The following is a 16,765-nucleotide window of genomic DNA, read 5'->3' on the forward strand; positions in this document are numbered from 1 at the left end:
ACTTTAGTTGTGAAATCATCATGTTTGGTTTGTCTTTCTCTCCCTGAATAAACTGAGTTGTGAATAAACTGAGTTGTTGTTGTTGTTGTTTTTAAGGTGAAGACTGACCTGTATCTATACATCTTTATGTATGCAACACCCAGTGTGGCCTTGAATATGTGATAGGTATTCAGGGAACACATACATGGAAGTGTGGTTATTTGTTTGGGGCATCATCTTTTAAGTTTCATTTTATTACTGAATGAACATTTAGTTTCATTTTTTTCTCTGGCTGAAGAACTTAATGAATTTTCTTCAGTATCTGAGAGATGTTAATGAAGTAATAAAATAACTATAGACAAAGGATGCTAGAAATACAGGGTAATGTAGCTTAACAGTCCTTGGGAGATAAGGAAGTACAGTTTTGTGGGGATAAAAAGGCAAAACATACACCCTGTATTGGAACCTCTTGAAAATTGTTCCCCTAAATGTCCATCCTTTGTTTTCTAGAATTTAGGAAGCAATGTATTTGTTCATCTCCTTTGTTTTCTTTAGCTTGCTTGGTAAAAGTTAATGCTTTGCTCTGCAGAATGAAACAAAAGAAATCTATGCCCAAAGGCAGCTTCTACTAAAAGATATAGATTTGCTGAGAGGCAGAGAAGCTGAGCTGAAGCAAAGAATTGAAGCCTTTGAATTGTAAGTAATGTGTGTCCATTTTGGACTTTTAAAATGAATGAGACTAAAAAGAACTAAATATGTCTGCTGCTGCTGTTGGTGCTAAGTTACTTCAGTCATGTCTGACTCTGTGCGACCCCATAGATGGAAGCCCACCAGGGTCCTCCGTCCCTGGGATTCTCTAGGCAAGACCACTGGAGTGGATTACGATTTCCTTCCCCAATGTAGGAAAATGAAAAGTGAAAGTGAAGTTGCCCAGTCATGCCTGACTCGTAGTGACCCCATGGACCACAGCCCACCAGGCTCCTCCATTCATGAGATTTTCCAGGCAAGAGTACTGAAGTGGGTTTCCATTGCCTTCTCTGAAATATGTCTGCATATTCTAATAATAACTGCAGAGTAGAGTTCTTGATTGTAAAGGTGTTATCACCTAGCTTCAAGGCGCACTTCAGGTTAAATGAAGATGAGCATTTTGTTTTTGAAATATTGGTCACTGGGATGAAAGCAGAAGGAGATACCATCATCAGGTTAGAGTGGGACCTGACAGATAATTTGGAGAAGCAAATAACACTTTAACAGATCATATGTTTCCTATTAGTGTTAAACATTCAGATCTCACAGTTTAATGTGTGTATAGTATCTGAATTCCAGACAGCAAAACCTGTCATATTGACATACTCTGCTGGCAAAAAAGGGCAACACAATGGCTCTGAGTTTACTTGTACTGGGAGAAACTGTTTCATGTAATGTGTGTGTTGCTTTTTTAAGTGCTTACTAGTGTTTCATTCTTCATATCTTACCAGGGATTAATAACAGCCTCAGCAGTTGTATAGGTTATGTAATAAGCCTTCTTTCCAGTTTGGTATCTGCCATTAATCGGCACTCATAGATACACCAGAAATCTTCTTTCCTTAAAAGATTTGCCTTCATTTTCATGAATGTTGTTTTCTCATCTACATAGGCTCAGTTCATTTGATTTCTTCTCTATGCCAACCTTACTCTTTTTGGCAATACTGAAGAGATAAATTGACCATAAGTGAGAAAAGGAAATCAATTTGGGCATTGATAGTTGGTGGTTATGTAATCACTTATTTACCTCCACTTCCCCTCCTCCTCCTTTGTAAGTATACTGAAAGGGAAAGGGTTAGTCGTCAGTCATGTCTGACTCTTTGCAACCCCATGGACTGTAGCCCACCAGCCTCTTCTGTCCATGAAATTCTGCAGGCAAGGATACTGGAGTGAGTTGTTATTTCTTTCTCCAAGGGATCTTCCCAACCAGGGATCAAACCCAGGTCTCCTGCATCACAGGCAGATTGTTTACCCTCTGAGCCATCACAGAAGCATATCATACAAACTAAACAACTATACCAGTGTACAGATTAACCAGCAGAGGGAGCTAACACAGAGACCTTTTATCCTTTGCTTGGCAGTCTCTGTTCCCTAGCATTTCTGTTTCTTCACTTGATCTGAGTTATTGTGAACCCAGTTCCCTGGCTTTGGAACTGATTTTGTGCTTGACTTGAGGTTTCACCATCACAGCTATTCGTTTCTTCAGTGTTGCTACGTTTTGATTGATCCATCTATCTTTTGCTCTCTTTTCAGTATTTACTTTTAGTATTGAATAAGTTCACTGGTATTGAACTAGTATTGATTTAGTAGATTATCAAGCATCAAAATTAAATCGTCTGTCTTTAATAGCTATGGACTAGTAAATTAAACCTCACAGTTAGAAACAATATTATAAAAGAAACAAGCACTTGAATGTTGTAACTAAAGTTTGGCTTGTAGTTTTGTAACTTAAAACAATCTTTTACCCTTTAATTACAATTACTTGTCACTTGTGATCATTTTTTTTAATGTAAACCGTCTCCTATGAGGAACCACTTTGGTGATGGCATTTTTTCCACACTCCCCAGTCAGAGGACTATGGAGTTCAGCCTGTACTTCAGATCCATCATCACTAGGTCAGCCCCTAAAATAATGGGTGACTTCTAGTTCTTGGTTTTTAACTCACCAGCCAAGACATTCACAGAACAGTTTTTAGTCTGTGGAACTAAAAACACATGGTATCTTTTCCCCAATGTTAATATTTTTCTAATTTGACTTATATGTTTTTGCTAATTTCAGGGCCCAGAAGCTACCAGAAAAAAACAAATGCATGACTGATGGACTGACGAGGCAAGAGATGAATATAAAGAGCCTTGAGGAGACCTATGACCAGAAGCTGAAGAACAAACTTCTTAAGTAATTGTTGGGCATCTTAAAACAGAAAAAAAAGTATTGTGTTTGAATTAAGTTGATGGAAACACAGCAACATTAATGAAGTAGATAAAACTAGTATTTTAGAGCAAAATCCAGTGTTTCTTAAAAAAAAATACATGTTTTCATTGACAGTCAAGTTTTTCCCATGAATATTTGAGTTAAGATGGTTTTAAAAAGATACAGTACAAGGAATAGCATCCTCTGCTCACTTTTGTCACTTCTCAAGTGTTTATTGAAGGCCTGTGATTTTGCTTGAATTTCTTAGGGCACCTTGTAACTTTCTGAGAAGCTATAAAATGGGAATTATGGTTATTTTTATCTTTTCCTCTACCCCACTCATACTGCCATTGAGATGGACTATCTAATGATATGTAAATTATGCTGCTTATTTGTTATAGTATTTGTTAATCTGTATTCTTTCAAGATTCTGCAAAGCCAGAATCAAAGAAACAAATGGAATTAACTATGTAAAACAAAAAATGATAGAAAGAAAAGAAAATATGAATCACTATGATACAGTGGCTTTCCTCTCAGTTCAACTCAGTTCAGTTCAGTCGCTCAATCATGTCTGACTCTTTGTGACCCCAGAGACTGCATCGTGCCAGGCCTCCTTATCCACCACCAGCTCCCAGAGTCCACCCAAACTCATGTTCCTTGAGTCAATGATGCCACCCAGCCCCCTCATCCTCTGTTGTCCCCTTCTCCTGCCCTCAATCTTTTTGAGCATCAAGGTCTTTTCAAATGAGTCAGCTCTTTGCATCAGGTGGCCAAAGTATTGGAGTTTCAGTTCTTACCTCACTCCTTCCAGTGAACACCCAGAACTGATCTCCTTTAGAATAGACTGGTTGGATCTCCTTGCAGTCCAAAGGACTCTCAAGGCTCATCTCCAACACCACAGTTCAAAAGTGTCAATTCTTTGGTGCTCAGCATTTTTTACAGTTGAACTCTCACATCCATACATGACCACTGGAAAAACCGTAGTCTTAACTATGACAGACCTTTGTTAACAAAGCAGTGTCTCTGCTTTTAGATGGTTGGCTTTCCTCTAGTCTGAGTTTCGTTGTGTTTTTATGGTTAGTATCTTATTGCAGAGGCATTAAGTGTATAGGTAGTAACTTGTCTCTCCAGTGCTCAGTGTAATGTCTGGCACAAAGTAAGTGTTCACTTAATATTTATTGGCACCGTGAATTCGTAGTGTAGTGATGACTCAACATAGTAGCTCTGGATGTTTCTTAATCATTGGCCTCACTTGTCCATAATTTGTCATTATAGTCCATGATACAATACCTTCAAATGTCTTTTAGGTTATGCTTAAATATAATTCTAATAAAATACAGTCCTTTTCTGTGGATCACTTTTGACATGACATCCACATATTTTATGGATTTTTCCACATACTTTAGAGATAAACTCTAAAGAATCTATAGTTGTTAAATTTTAGGAATAAGAAAATAAGTGTGTATGTTAGCTTGATAGAGCTGGGGAATAGGGAACTGTTAGGTCTCTTTGTCTTGCTGTGGGTGTCCTCATATGACTTTGGCAGGTGTTGAGGTGCTAAGGATATTCACCACTGTAGTACTTCTTTCATTTCTCTAATCTCTGAACCAGAAAGTTAGCTGCTAGCAGCTGTTGGAGATGGTAAAATTCCATGAAAATATGACTTTGGTATCACCAGTCTTAATATAATGCTATTGACAGTGGTTCTCAGTACTGTTTTCAGTTCCTTAGGGCAAAAGGTCTTCTGCTTGAGAGTGGGAAGGTAGGACAGATGGATTGGAAGTGACTGACTTATCATTTGAGGTTTAGAGTCTGCAGTATACAGTGTAAAGTAAGTAAATTTAGTTTGTTTTTTTAGTTGTCATCTTTGGTGTTTTTTTTGTGTGTGTGTGTTTGTGTGTGTGTGTGTCACTGGACTCCAGCTGAGAAACAGTGCCCTCTATAAGCTCAATAACAACCCATCATTTTGTGCTTGAGTTTTCAGACCCAATTTACAGGACTACAGCAGATTTTCCTGGACTTTTTATAGCCAGAATTTAGACCCCTGGCCTTAGTACTGAGTGCTCTTGAAGTTCATTCATTGTCCTGTTCAGTGTTCTTCTGTGCCCTGGTACCATAGATAAGCTCATCATTGACAGCAGTCTGCCCAGGGAAGTGATCAGGAACTCATTTTCATCCTTCTGATTCTCAGGTATCAGCTTGAACTGAAGGAGGACTACATCACTGGAACTAACAGACTGATGGAAAGTGAAAGGAAGAATAAAGGTGATTCTCTGGCTGGGGCACAATTCTGTATTTTTCATTTTTAACATAGGTTATTAGCTTCCTAAGTTGGGTACCCCTTCTACATCATTGTTACTATAAACTGACACAGTTTTTGTCCTTTTACTTTTACACAATGAAAAAAATCAGTCTTTCCCTATGTTTTTGTAAACCTTTTCTAATTTTTGTATATTCATAAAGATCAGAGTTTTATTGGTAGAATTTTATTCAACTTTATTTCAATATATTTTGATGAATAGATCTGTGATGTCAAGAAAGTGGCAGCAACTTGCTGCCGCTACTTAATATTACTCTGAACCATGAGATTTTATTTTTTTTAACCTAGGAGAAATTTTATTTTATTTGTCCCTAGTGACCTTGTTACTTATTTTTCTTAGCTTCTAACATAATATTGATGCTTAAGATATTTTATTTTCACATATAACCTCCTAAACTGTTGTATACATTACTCCAAGACCAGGAAATTTGGGTAATTTTTTGATCTTTCAAGTATTTTACATTGCAGTGACTTTCTAGGAACTAGCCTAAGACAAGAGTTTTGGGTTATTTCAAATGGATTTCAGAGGGTAAACCAGGGCTGAGTAGTTGGTCCTTATCAGAAGGTCACTCAGACTAATAGTAATACTTTAGCAATTTGGTTTTGCCAGGTAGTTAGCTTGTGACTTTTTGATGATGCATTGTATATATGCTTATGTTAGATGAAGTGAAAATGACAAAATAATAACTGCAAAATCTTACCAAAGCAGTCTGTCTTTAAGGAAATTCATAGCTGTTGGCATGAGGACCCCACATTCCACATAGGTGGTATAACTCTGGTGACTTGTGTGTAGCAGGAAGTGCACCATATGTATGCTACCTTCCAATCACCCATTGAGTAATAGGACTTACTTGCTCACTAATGTTTTTCTGGCCCAGTATCTGCTACTTTATATGTTTTTTTGGTGGCGGGGGGTGGGGGGTGCGTTTGGGCTGTGCCACTTGTCTTGTGAGATTTTATTCCTTCATTAATGACTGAACCTCCACTCCCGGCAGTGAATGCATGGAGTATTAATGAGTGGACCACCAGGGAATTTCTGCTGCTATTTTAGATGATGAGATGTAATGCTCATTAGCTCTGGCATACTGGCTATAAATGATTAAATGACTTTTGTATTCACTGGTAAAACTTTATGATGTTTAGTTGCTTGGTTCTGTCTTTCAGAAAAAGCTATACATTTGCAAGAGGAACTTGCAGCTCTTAATTGTAAAAAGGAAGAACTCAATCATTCTGTAAACTGTGTAAAAGAACTTGAGGTAATTGTTAACCATACTGATTTTTTGAAATAGATGTTGGACAACACAGGAAATTTTATCTTCAGTCACACATAATTTATCTCCAGTGATCTTGGTGTGTTTGGACTGTTTATTATATGACTCAAGAGGGCGATGACTGAACTTAATTCAGTAGTTCTTCATTTAAATCTTTGTCTCCTAGAGAAGCATAGACAAAGCATGTCCTTTAGGGCCCAGAGTCATCCTTGAATCTCCTTCACTGTGTGCCTTTGGGCAAGATTTGTGACCTCAGATCCTTTATCCATAAACTCTGGGATATGGTTCACATCTCATGGGAGGGACTTCAGCTGATTTCTGTGCCTTTTCCATAGCAGGTGTTTGCATTCTATTCAGTTTCTTCTCTCTTCTCAGCACCAGGTAAAAATTTCTATCCCTACATCAGGATCTCACAGACTAAATCAAACTGAGAGGCATTTTTCACACAGTTACTTTTTTTCTGTTTTTTTTTTTTCTGTACTTGCTATATAAAGGACAAAACTGGAACTTCAGATGATAAAAATAGGTTCTGTATATAAAATTTGTTTCTGCAACTGAAATGTTTTATTTGAGCACTTTATAGTTTCTTGTCTTCAAACAAGAGATATATCAGACTGAGGGAAGGAGAGCACCTCCCAACACCTTAGTGGTATCTGTCTCACCTTTTTGTGTTGAAACACAGACATGTTATTAAATCTGTGATGGCTTTTGGGTCCTTAGTTGCATTTGGAAAATGGGATGATAATCTGAAGGATTTGCTATGTAGGACAGGGTTCTGCATAAATCGAGTTGTATGAACTTGCCTCAGTTCCAGAACAGAAGTTGTTATAGTCAGGATCATCTTGTTACAGAGAACCAGACCAGCAAACTGACCATGATTAAATTATGCCACAGACCTGAGAGCAGACTGTGAGTGTTTACCTACTCAGTCCTATAGAATCGCTGTTCCAATATAAGTTTTCCTTTTCCAATTCCAGCTTGAGATGGAGTCTGTTAGAGCTCACTGTTTGGCATTAACAAAGCAAAACCACATGCTAAGTGAGAAGGTTAAAGATATGAGCAACTATTCACTACTGAAAGAAGGAATACTGGAGCTTCAGGCACAAAATAAACTACTTAAACAACAAGTGGAAGACATGAAAAGTGAAAACTTGCATCTCCTAAACCGTAAGTCTTTTTTTTTAATATATGATTTGTAATTCATGTTAGATTCATATTAGGAAACTGCTTTCTTGGCTACACCATGAGAACATAGAATCTTAGATCCCCAACCAAAAATTAAACCCATGTCCCATGTGAAAGTGCTAACCACTGAACCACCAGGAAAGTCCCAGGAAACTGCTCTACGGGAGGCTTCAATTGGGAAGATTTTATAAAATTAAAATTCTCAGATTGAAATTCCATCTTTTTTGCTTGCTATTCCGTAATTCATAGTGTCCTAAGAAGAATGTTTTTAAAACTTAATCTTTATATTACAATATAGTTGATTTACAGTATTGTATCAGTATCAAGACTAGAGCAAAGAGATTCTGTTATACATATGCACATATCCTTTCTTCTCAGATTCTTTTCTCATATAGATCATTAGATTATTGAGTCAAGTTCCCTTATAAGTTATCTATTTCATATATGATACTGTGTGTCTGTTAATTCCAAACTCCTCATTTTATCCTTTGCCCTGCCTTTCCCCTGTGCTAATCATAACTTTTTTTTGAAGGCTATATGCCTGCTGTATTTTGTAAATAAGTTCAATTGTATTACTTTTTTCGCTTCCACATATAAGTGATATCATAAGATGTTTGTCTTTTTCTGTCTGAATTGCTTCACTTAGTATGGTATTCTCTAGTTGCATCCATGTTGCTACAAATGGCATTATTCCTTTTTTGTAGCTGCATAATATTCTATTGTATATATGTACCACATCTTCTTTATCCATTCATTTGTCAGTAGACATTTGGTTGCTTCCATGTCCTGGCTATTGTAAATAGTGCTGCAGTGAACATTGGAGTGCATGTATCTTTTCAGATTATGGTTTTCACCAGATATATGCCTGGCAGTGGGATTGCTAGATCATATGATACTTCTCTGTTTAGTTTTGTAATGAACCTCCATGCTGTACTCTTTAATGGTTGTACCAGTTTACATTCCTACCATCAGTGTAGGATAGTTCCCCTTTCTCCATGCCCTCTCCAGCATTTATATTTTGTAGACTTTTTGATGATAGCCATTCTAATTGGTGTTAGGTTATATCTTATTATAGTTTTCATTTGCATTTTTTAATATTCATGGTATTGAACATCTTTTCATGTGCTTTTTGGCTTTCTGGATTGCTTCTTGGCTTTCAGGATGGCTTTTTGGAGAAATGTCTAAATCTTTTGCCCATTTTTCAATTGGGTTATTTGAACTGCATGAGCTGTTTGTATATTTTGGAGCTTAATCCCTTGTCTGTCACTTTATTTGAAAATGTTTTCTCCCATTCTCTGAGTGGTCTTTTCATTCTATTATGGTTTCCTTTACTGTGCAAAAGCTTTGAAGTTTAATTCAGTCCTGTCTGTTTCTTTTTATTTTTATTTTCATTGCTGTCAGAGGTGGATCCAAAAAGATAATTCTACAGTTGATACCAGTATTGTGTGTTTGCCTGTGTTTTCCTCTAAGTGTTTTTATAATATCTGGGATTAATGTACATCTAGGCCTTTTAATCCATTTGTGGTTTATTTGGTGTATCATATTAAAAAATGTTCTGATTTCATTCTTTTACATGTTGTTGTGTAGTTTTCCCAGTACCACTTGAAGAGATTGTCTTTTCTCTGTTGTATATTCTTGCCTCTTGTCATGAATTAATTGACCATATGGACATAGGTTTATCTCTGGACTTCTATTTTGTTCCATTGATCTATATTTCTGTCTTTGTGCCACTACCATACTGTCTTGATGACTGTAGCTTTATAATATAGTCTGAAGTCAGGGAGGCTGATTCCTCCAGCTGCATTCTTCTTTCTCAAAATTATCTTGGCTACTCTGGGTCTTCAACAAGAAATTGCTAATTGTTCTAGTTCTGTGAAAAATGTGGTTGGTAATTTCATAGGGTTTACACTGCATCTAAATTGCCTTGGGTCAGTCAGTCAGTTCACTCGCTCAGTCGTGTCCAACTCTTTGTGACCCCATGAATCACAGCATGCCAGGCCTCCCTGTCCATTACCAACTCCCGGAGTTCACTCAGACTCACACCCATCAAGTCCGTGATGCCAGCCAGCCGTCTCATCCTCTGTCGTCCCCAAATCCCCCTGCCCCCAATCCCTCCCAGTATCAGAGTCTTTTCCAATGAGTCAACTCTTCGCATGAAGTAGCCAGAGTACTGGAGTTTCAGCTTCAGCATCCTTCCTTCCAAAGAAATCCCAGGGCTGATCTCCTTCAGAATGGACTGGTTGGATCTCCTTGCATTCCAAGGGACTCTCAAGAGTCTTCTCCAACACCATAGTTCAAAAGCATCAATTCTTCGGTGCTAAGCCTTCTTCACAGTCCAACTCTCACATCCATACATGACTACTGGAAAAACCATAGCCTTGACTAGATGGACCTTTGTTGGCAAAGTAATGTCTCTGCTTTTGAATATACTATCTAGGTTGGTCATAACTTTTCTTCCAAGGAGTAAGCGTCTTTTAATTTCATGGCTGCAATCACCATCTGCAGCGATTTTGGAGCCCCCCAAAATAAACTCTGACGCTATTTCCACTGTTTCCCCATCTATTTTCCATGAAGTGATGGGACCAGATGCCATGATCTTCGTTTTCTGAATGTTGAGCTTTAAGCCAACTCTTTTGCTCTCCTCTTTCACTTTCATCAAGAGGCTTTTTAGCTTCTCTTCACTTTCTGCCATAAGGGTGGTGTCATCTGCATATCTGAGGTTATTGATATTTCTCCCCGCAATCTTGATTCCAGCTTGTGTTTCTTCCAGTCCAGTGTTTCTCATGATGTACTCTGCATAGAAGTTAAATAAGCAGGGTGACAATATACAGCCTTGACATACTCCTTTTCCTATTTGGAACCAGTCTGTTGTTCCATGTCCAGTTCTAACTGTTGCTTCCTGACCTGCATACAGATTTTTCAAAAGGCAGGTCAGGTGGTCTGATATTCCCATCTCTTTCAGAATTTTCCACAGTTTATTGTGATCCACATAGTCAAAGGCTTTGGCATAGTCAATAAAGCAGAAATAGATGTTTTTCTGGAACTCTCTTGCTTTTTCCATGATCCAGCAGATGTTGGCAATTTGATCTCTGGTTCCTCTGCCTTTTCTAAAACCAGCTTGAACATTAGGAAGTTCACGGTTCACATATTGCTGAAGCCTGGCTTGGAGAATTTTGAGCATTACTTTATTAGCGTGTGAGATGAGTGCAATTGTGTGGTAGTTTGAGGATTCTTTGGCATTGCCTTTCTTTGGGATTGCAATGAAAACTGACCTTTTCCGGTCCTGTGACCACTGCTGAGTTTCCAAATTTGTTGGCATATTGAGTGCAGCACTTTCACAGCATCATCTTGAAGGATTTGAAATAGCTCAACTGGAATTCCATCACCTCCACTAGCTTTGTTCGTAGTGATACTTTCTAAGGCCCCCTTGACTTCACATTCCAGGATGTCTGGCTCTAGATGAGTGATCACACCGTCATGATTATCCAGGTCGTGAAGATCTTTTTTGTACAGTTCTTCTGTGTATTCCTGCCACTTCTTCTTAATATCTTCTGCTTCTGTTAGATCCATACCATTTCTGTCCTTTATCAAGCCCATCTTTGCATGAAATGTTCCCTTGGTATCTCTAATTTTCTTGAAGAAATCTCTAGTCTTTCCCGTTCTGTTGTTTTCCTCTGTTTCTTTGAATTGATCACTGAAGAAGGCTTTCTTATCTCTCCTTGCTATTCTTTGGAACCTTGCATTCAGGTGCTTATATCTTTCCTTTTCTCCTTGGCTTTTTGTCTTCTTTTCAGAGCTATTTGTAAGGCTTCCCCAGACAGCCCTTTTGCTTTTTTGCATTTCTTTTTCTTAGGGTTGGTCTTGATTCCTGTCTCCTGTACAATGTCATGAACCTTCGTCCATAGTTCATCAGGCACTCTATCTATCAGATCTAGGCCATTAAATCTATTTCTCACTTCCACTGTATAATCATAAGGGATTTGATTTAGTCATACCTGAATGGTCTAGCGGTTTTCCCTGCTTTCGTCAATTTAAGTCTGAATTTGGTAATAAGGAGTTGATGATCCGAACCACAGTCACCTCCTGGTCTTGTTTTTGTGGACTGTATAGAGCTTCTCCATCTTTTGCTGCAGAGAATATAATCAATCTGATTTCGGTGTTGACCATCTGGTGATTCCATGTGTAGTTTGCTATGACCAGTGCATTTTCTCGGCAAAACTCTAATAATCTTTGCCCTGCTTCAATCCACATTCCAAGGCCAAATTTGCCTGTTGCTCCAGGTGTTTCTTGACTTCCTACTTTTGCATTCCAGTCCCCTATAATTAAAAGGACATCTTTTTCTGGGTGTTAGTCTAAAAGGTCTTGTAGGTCTTCATAGAACCGTTCAACTTCAGCTTTTTCAGCATTACTGGTTGGGGCATAGACTTGGATTACTGTATTGAATGGTTTGCCTTGGAAACGAACAGAGATCATTCTGTCGTTTTTGAGATTGCATCCAAGTACTGCATTTCAGACTCTTTTGTTGACCATGATGGCTACTCCATTTCTTCTGAGGGTTTCCTGCCCGCAGTAGTAGGTATAATGGTCATCTCAGTTAAATTCACCCATTCCAGTCCATTTTAGTTCGCTGATTCCTAGAATGTCAACGTTTACTCTTGCTGTCTCCTGTTTGACCACTTCCAATTTGCCTTGATTCATGGACCTGACATTCCAGGTTCCTATGCAATATTGCTCTTTACAGCATCGGACCTTGCTTCTATCACCAGTCACATCCACAACTGGGTATTGTTTTTGCTTTGGCTCCATCCCTTCATTCTTTCTGGAGTTATTTCTCCACTGACCTCCAGTAGCATATTGGGCACCTACTGACCTTGGGAGTACATCTTTCATTATCCTATCATTTTGCCTTTTCATACTGTTCATGGGATTCTCAAGGCAAGAATACTGAAGTGGTTTGCCATTCCCTTCTCCAGTGGACCACATTCTGTCAGACCTCTCCACCATGACCTGCCCATCTTGGGTTGCCCATGGGCATGGCTTAGTTTCATTGAGTTAGACAATGCTGTGGTCGTAGTGTGATTAAAATGAGTAGTTTTTCTGTGAGTATGGTTTCAGTGTGTCTGCCCTCTGATGCCCTCTTGCAACACCTACCATCTTACTTGGGTTTCTCTTACCTTGGGCGTCGGGTATCTCTTTACAGCTGCTCCAGTAAAGCACAGCCGCTACTCCTTAACCTTGGATGAGGGGTATCTCCTCACCGCCGCCCTTCCTGACCTTCAACATGGGATGGCTCCTCTAGGCCTTCCTGCGCCCACACAGCCACCACTCCTTGGGTGTGGGGTTATTCCTCCCGGTCGCCTCCCTGACCTCGGGTGTGGGGTTGCTCCTCCCAGCCGTCGCCCTTGACCTCGGACGCGCGGTAGTTCCTCCTGGCCGCCGTCCCTGGTCTCCGACGTGGGGTAGCTCTCTGCCATGCTTAGTGCGCCGGCTGCTGCCACCACCCGCTCTTAGTGCACCGGCCGCCGCCACCGCCTGCTAATTGCCTTGGGTAGTATAGTCATTTTCACAGTATTGAATCTTCCAATCCAAGAATATAGTAAACCTCTCCATTTGTCTTGTCATTCATTTTCAGCTAACCTCCATACAGATCTTTTGCTCCATCAATAGGTTTATTCCTACTGGGAGTTCTAGGAGTTCCTGCTTCCCTGACCCTCCAGGCCCAAGGGCTGGTAGCAAACAGCCTGGCCCCATTAGCAGTCTAGGGAACTACTGTGGCTAGGTATTTATTCTTTTTATTGCAGTGGTAGATATGATTATTTCCTTAATTCCTCTTTCTCATCTTTCATTGTTAGCGTATAGAAATATAAATGATTTATCTGTATTAATTTTATATCATGTAAGTTTGCCAAATTTATTGATGAGCTCTATCAGTCCTGAGTGTTCATTGAAGGGAATGACGTTGAAGCTGAAACTCCAATACTTTGGCCACCTGATGCAGAGAGCTGACTCATTTGAAAAGACGCTGATGTTGGGAAAGATTGAGGGCAAGAGGAGAAGAGGATGACAGAGGATGAGATGGTTGGATGGCATCACTGACTTGATGGACATAGGTTTGGGTAGACTCCAGGAGTTGGTGATGGACAGGAAGGCCTGGTGTGCTGTGGTTCGTGGGGTCGCAAAGAGTCGGACATGACTGAGTGACTGAACTGAACTGATTACTTTTCTGGTGGCATCTTTAGGATTTTCTATGTATAGTATAATAGCATGTGCAAACAGAGTTTTACTTCTTCTTTTCCAGTTTGAATTCTTTTCATCTCTTTTTCTTCAATGATTGCCATGGCTAGGACTTAAAGCTCTCTCTTCTCAATTCTGGGAGTTCCTGCCTCCCTGACTTTCCAGGCCCTAGGGCTGGTAGCAAACAGCCTGGCCCCATTAGCAGTCTAGGGAACTACATCATCCTTTGTGGCTAGGGACCAGCCTAAGTCAGTCTACATTGAAGGCCTCTCTGATGATCCAAATTGGGAATGCTATCTGCTTTCTGCCTGGACCCTAAGAGCTGCTGAGAGATACACAGATTGATTGGACCTCAGAGCATTCATGGGTAGGTTTTGATAGTGTTCCTTCTCTACCTCTATGCTTGGTATAGGGGAGAGACAGACATTCAAGTTAATTTAAGAATTTGAAAGAACTCTGTTACATGGAGAAGGACTCAACAAATAGTAAAATTTGCTTTTATGTATATTAAATTATTTTGTTTTGAAATTTCTGTGGCAGAACTGCTCGTTGTCCATGTGATAGAGCTGATAAAAATAGTGTGCATGCACAAAAAGGAATAACAATTTGAAACTTCTTAAGCTGCTTTTAAAAGTAGAGTACAATTAGAAAATTTCAGGTTGATAACAACCAGGCTCTTCTACCTTCCTAGGCCTAGCTCAGCCATCTCCAGAGCTACTAATTTTTCAGAAAGAATTAAAGAAAGCAACACAAGCTATTGCATCTGAGCATAAGGAGTTCGAAACCCACAAACAAGCTCTGCAAAAACAGCTTCAAAACGAAGTGAGTATTGCTTCTTGTGCAGCCAGGGATTGGGCCAGTCTGCTGCATAAACGTGCAAACTTGGCTCATGCCACATTGGTGTAAATGGGGTTTACTTTAAAATTAGAGCTCCCCTAAGGTACTAAAGGGTGTGCTTTCTCATCTGAGAGAACTCTCCAGTGATCATGTGACTTTACATTCATAATAGTCGCAAATCCAGAGGCAAGCAAACTCATTGAAACACACAATTCTACAAATCCTGGTGGTGCCCACAGTGGCAGGGCCTTGGAAGTACTGCTGCCATCTCTCTGGTGTCTACCCATGCCCTGGAGTAGCTGCTTTAACATGCATGTAACAAGAGGTGAAATTTTGTTTTATTCTTGTCATTTTGTAGGGACCATGTGTATTAAGGATTAAGGGTAGATTGCTGCTCAGAATTGGCAAAACAGAAAAAGAGAATAAGCCCAATGAGAGTATTGCTCCCTTTGGAGTGAGCTGTGATTTCCTCTGCATTGATTTCTTTTCTTCTCTGATTCTCTGCAGATTGAGCACTCCACCCAGCTGAAGGCCCAGATATTAGAATATGATGCTTCTTTCAAGAGGTTAACTGTGCAGGTTACCGATTTAAAATCGCAACTGAAACAAACTCAGATAGGTTAGAGACATTTTAATCTGTGTGTGTGTGTGTGTGTGTGTGTGTGTGTGTGTGTGTGTGTAAAACTTCTGACATTTATGGACATTTAATGACTGTTACTCATTGAATTTCTACTAATTCTCATAGTAGGGGAAAGCTCTCCACATGGCTCAGTGGTAAATAAACCTCCTATCAGTGCAGGAGACACAGGTTTGAGCCTTGGGTCAGAAGGATCCCTGGAGGAGGAAATGGCAACCCACTCCAGTATTCTTGTTGGAAAATCCAAAGGACAGAAGAGCCTAGGGGGCTAGTCTGTAGGATCACAGATAATCAGACATGACTGAGCTCACAGCAGATCATAGGGAAAAGTCATAGAGATGTGCCATCTCAGAAGTCAAACTCCATGTCCATTTCAGGGGTACCATCCAGGTGGTCAGCTAACGGGACTTGTTTTCACAGGTGCCCCGGGATTGGGGGAGCCTCATACCACAGATAGGTGACATCAGTTCAGTTCAGTTCAGTCGCTCAGTCATGTCCAGCTCTTTGCAACCCCGTAAACTGTAGCACGCCAGGCCTCCATGTCCATCACCAGCTCCTATAATTTACCCAAACTCATGTCCATTGAGTCAGTGATGCTATCTAACCATCTTATCCTCTGTTGTCCCCTTCTCCCCCTGCCCTCAATCTTTCGCAACATCAGGGTCTTTTCAAATGAGTCAGCTCTTCACATCAGGTGGCCAAAATATTGGAGTTTCAGCTTCAAAGTCAGTCCTTCCAATCAATGAACACCCAGGACTGATCTCCTTTAGGATGGACTGGTTGGATATTCTTGCAATCCAAGGGACTTCTTGCCATCAAGTGTCTTCTCCAACACCACAGTTCAAAAGCATCAATTCTTTGGTGCTCAGCTTTCTTTATAGTCCAACTCTCACATCCATACATGACTACTGAAAAAACCATAGCCTTAACTAGAGAGACCTTTGTGGACAAAGTAATATCTCTACTTTTTAATATGCTGTCTAGGTTGGTCATAACTTTTCTTCCAAGGAGTAAGTGTCTTTTAATTTCAGGGCTGCAGTCACCATATGCAGTGATTTTGGAGCCCAGAAAAAATAAAGTCAGCCACTCTTTCCACTGTTTCCCCATCTATTTGCCATGAAGTGATGGGACCAGATGCCATGATCTTAGTTTTCTGAATGTTGAGCTTTAAGCCAACTTTTTCATGCTCCTCTTTCACTTTCATCAAGTGGCTCTTTAGTTCTTCATTTTCTGCCATAAGGTTAGTGTCATCTCCATATCTGAGGTTATTGATATTTCTCCCAGTAATCTTGATTCCAGCTGTGTTTCCTCCAGCCCAGTGTTTCTCATGATGTTCTCTGCACAGAAGTTAAATAAGCTGGGTGACAA

At 39.8% G+C, this 16,765-nt stretch overlaps 1 protein-coding gene across 5 annotated transcripts in view; it reads left to right on the top strand.

The window, feature by feature from the left end:
- The window catches only part of LOC132657159 (centriole and centriolar satellite protein OFD1-like), an 84,506-nt gene that overhangs the window by 25,717 nt on the left and 42,024 nt on the right, over window positions 1-16,765 (top strand). For 3 of the 5 annotated variants that reach the window (XM_060408671.1, XM_060408670.1, XM_060408674.1), the window contains exons 9-15: window positions 569-675; window positions 2,782-2,898; window positions 5,105-5,178; window positions 6,398-6,489; window positions 7,482-7,671; window positions 14,615-14,745; window positions 15,268-15,379. In XM_060408671.1, the coding sequence (XP_060264654.1) occupies window positions 569-675; window positions 2,782-2,898; window positions 5,105-5,178; window positions 6,398-6,489; window positions 7,482-7,671; window positions 14,615-14,745; window positions 15,268-15,379 (823 nt within the window). The remainder of the gene's footprint in view (window positions 1-568; window positions 676-2,781; window positions 2,899-5,104; window positions 5,179-6,397; window positions 6,490-7,481; window positions 7,672-14,614; window positions 14,746-15,267; window positions 15,380-16,765) is intronic. The other 2 variants (XM_060408673.1, XM_060408672.1) reach the window with 1 other exon arrangement.

The sequence above is a fragment of the Ovis aries genome, chromosome Y, assembly GCF_016772045.2.
Source record: "Ovis aries strain OAR_USU_Benz2616 breed Rambouillet chromosome Y, ARS-UI_Ramb_v3.0, whole genome shotgun sequence".
In the NCBI taxonomy this organism is placed as follows: domain Eukaryota; kingdom Metazoa; phylum Chordata; class Mammalia; order Artiodactyla; family Bovidae; genus Ovis; species Ovis aries.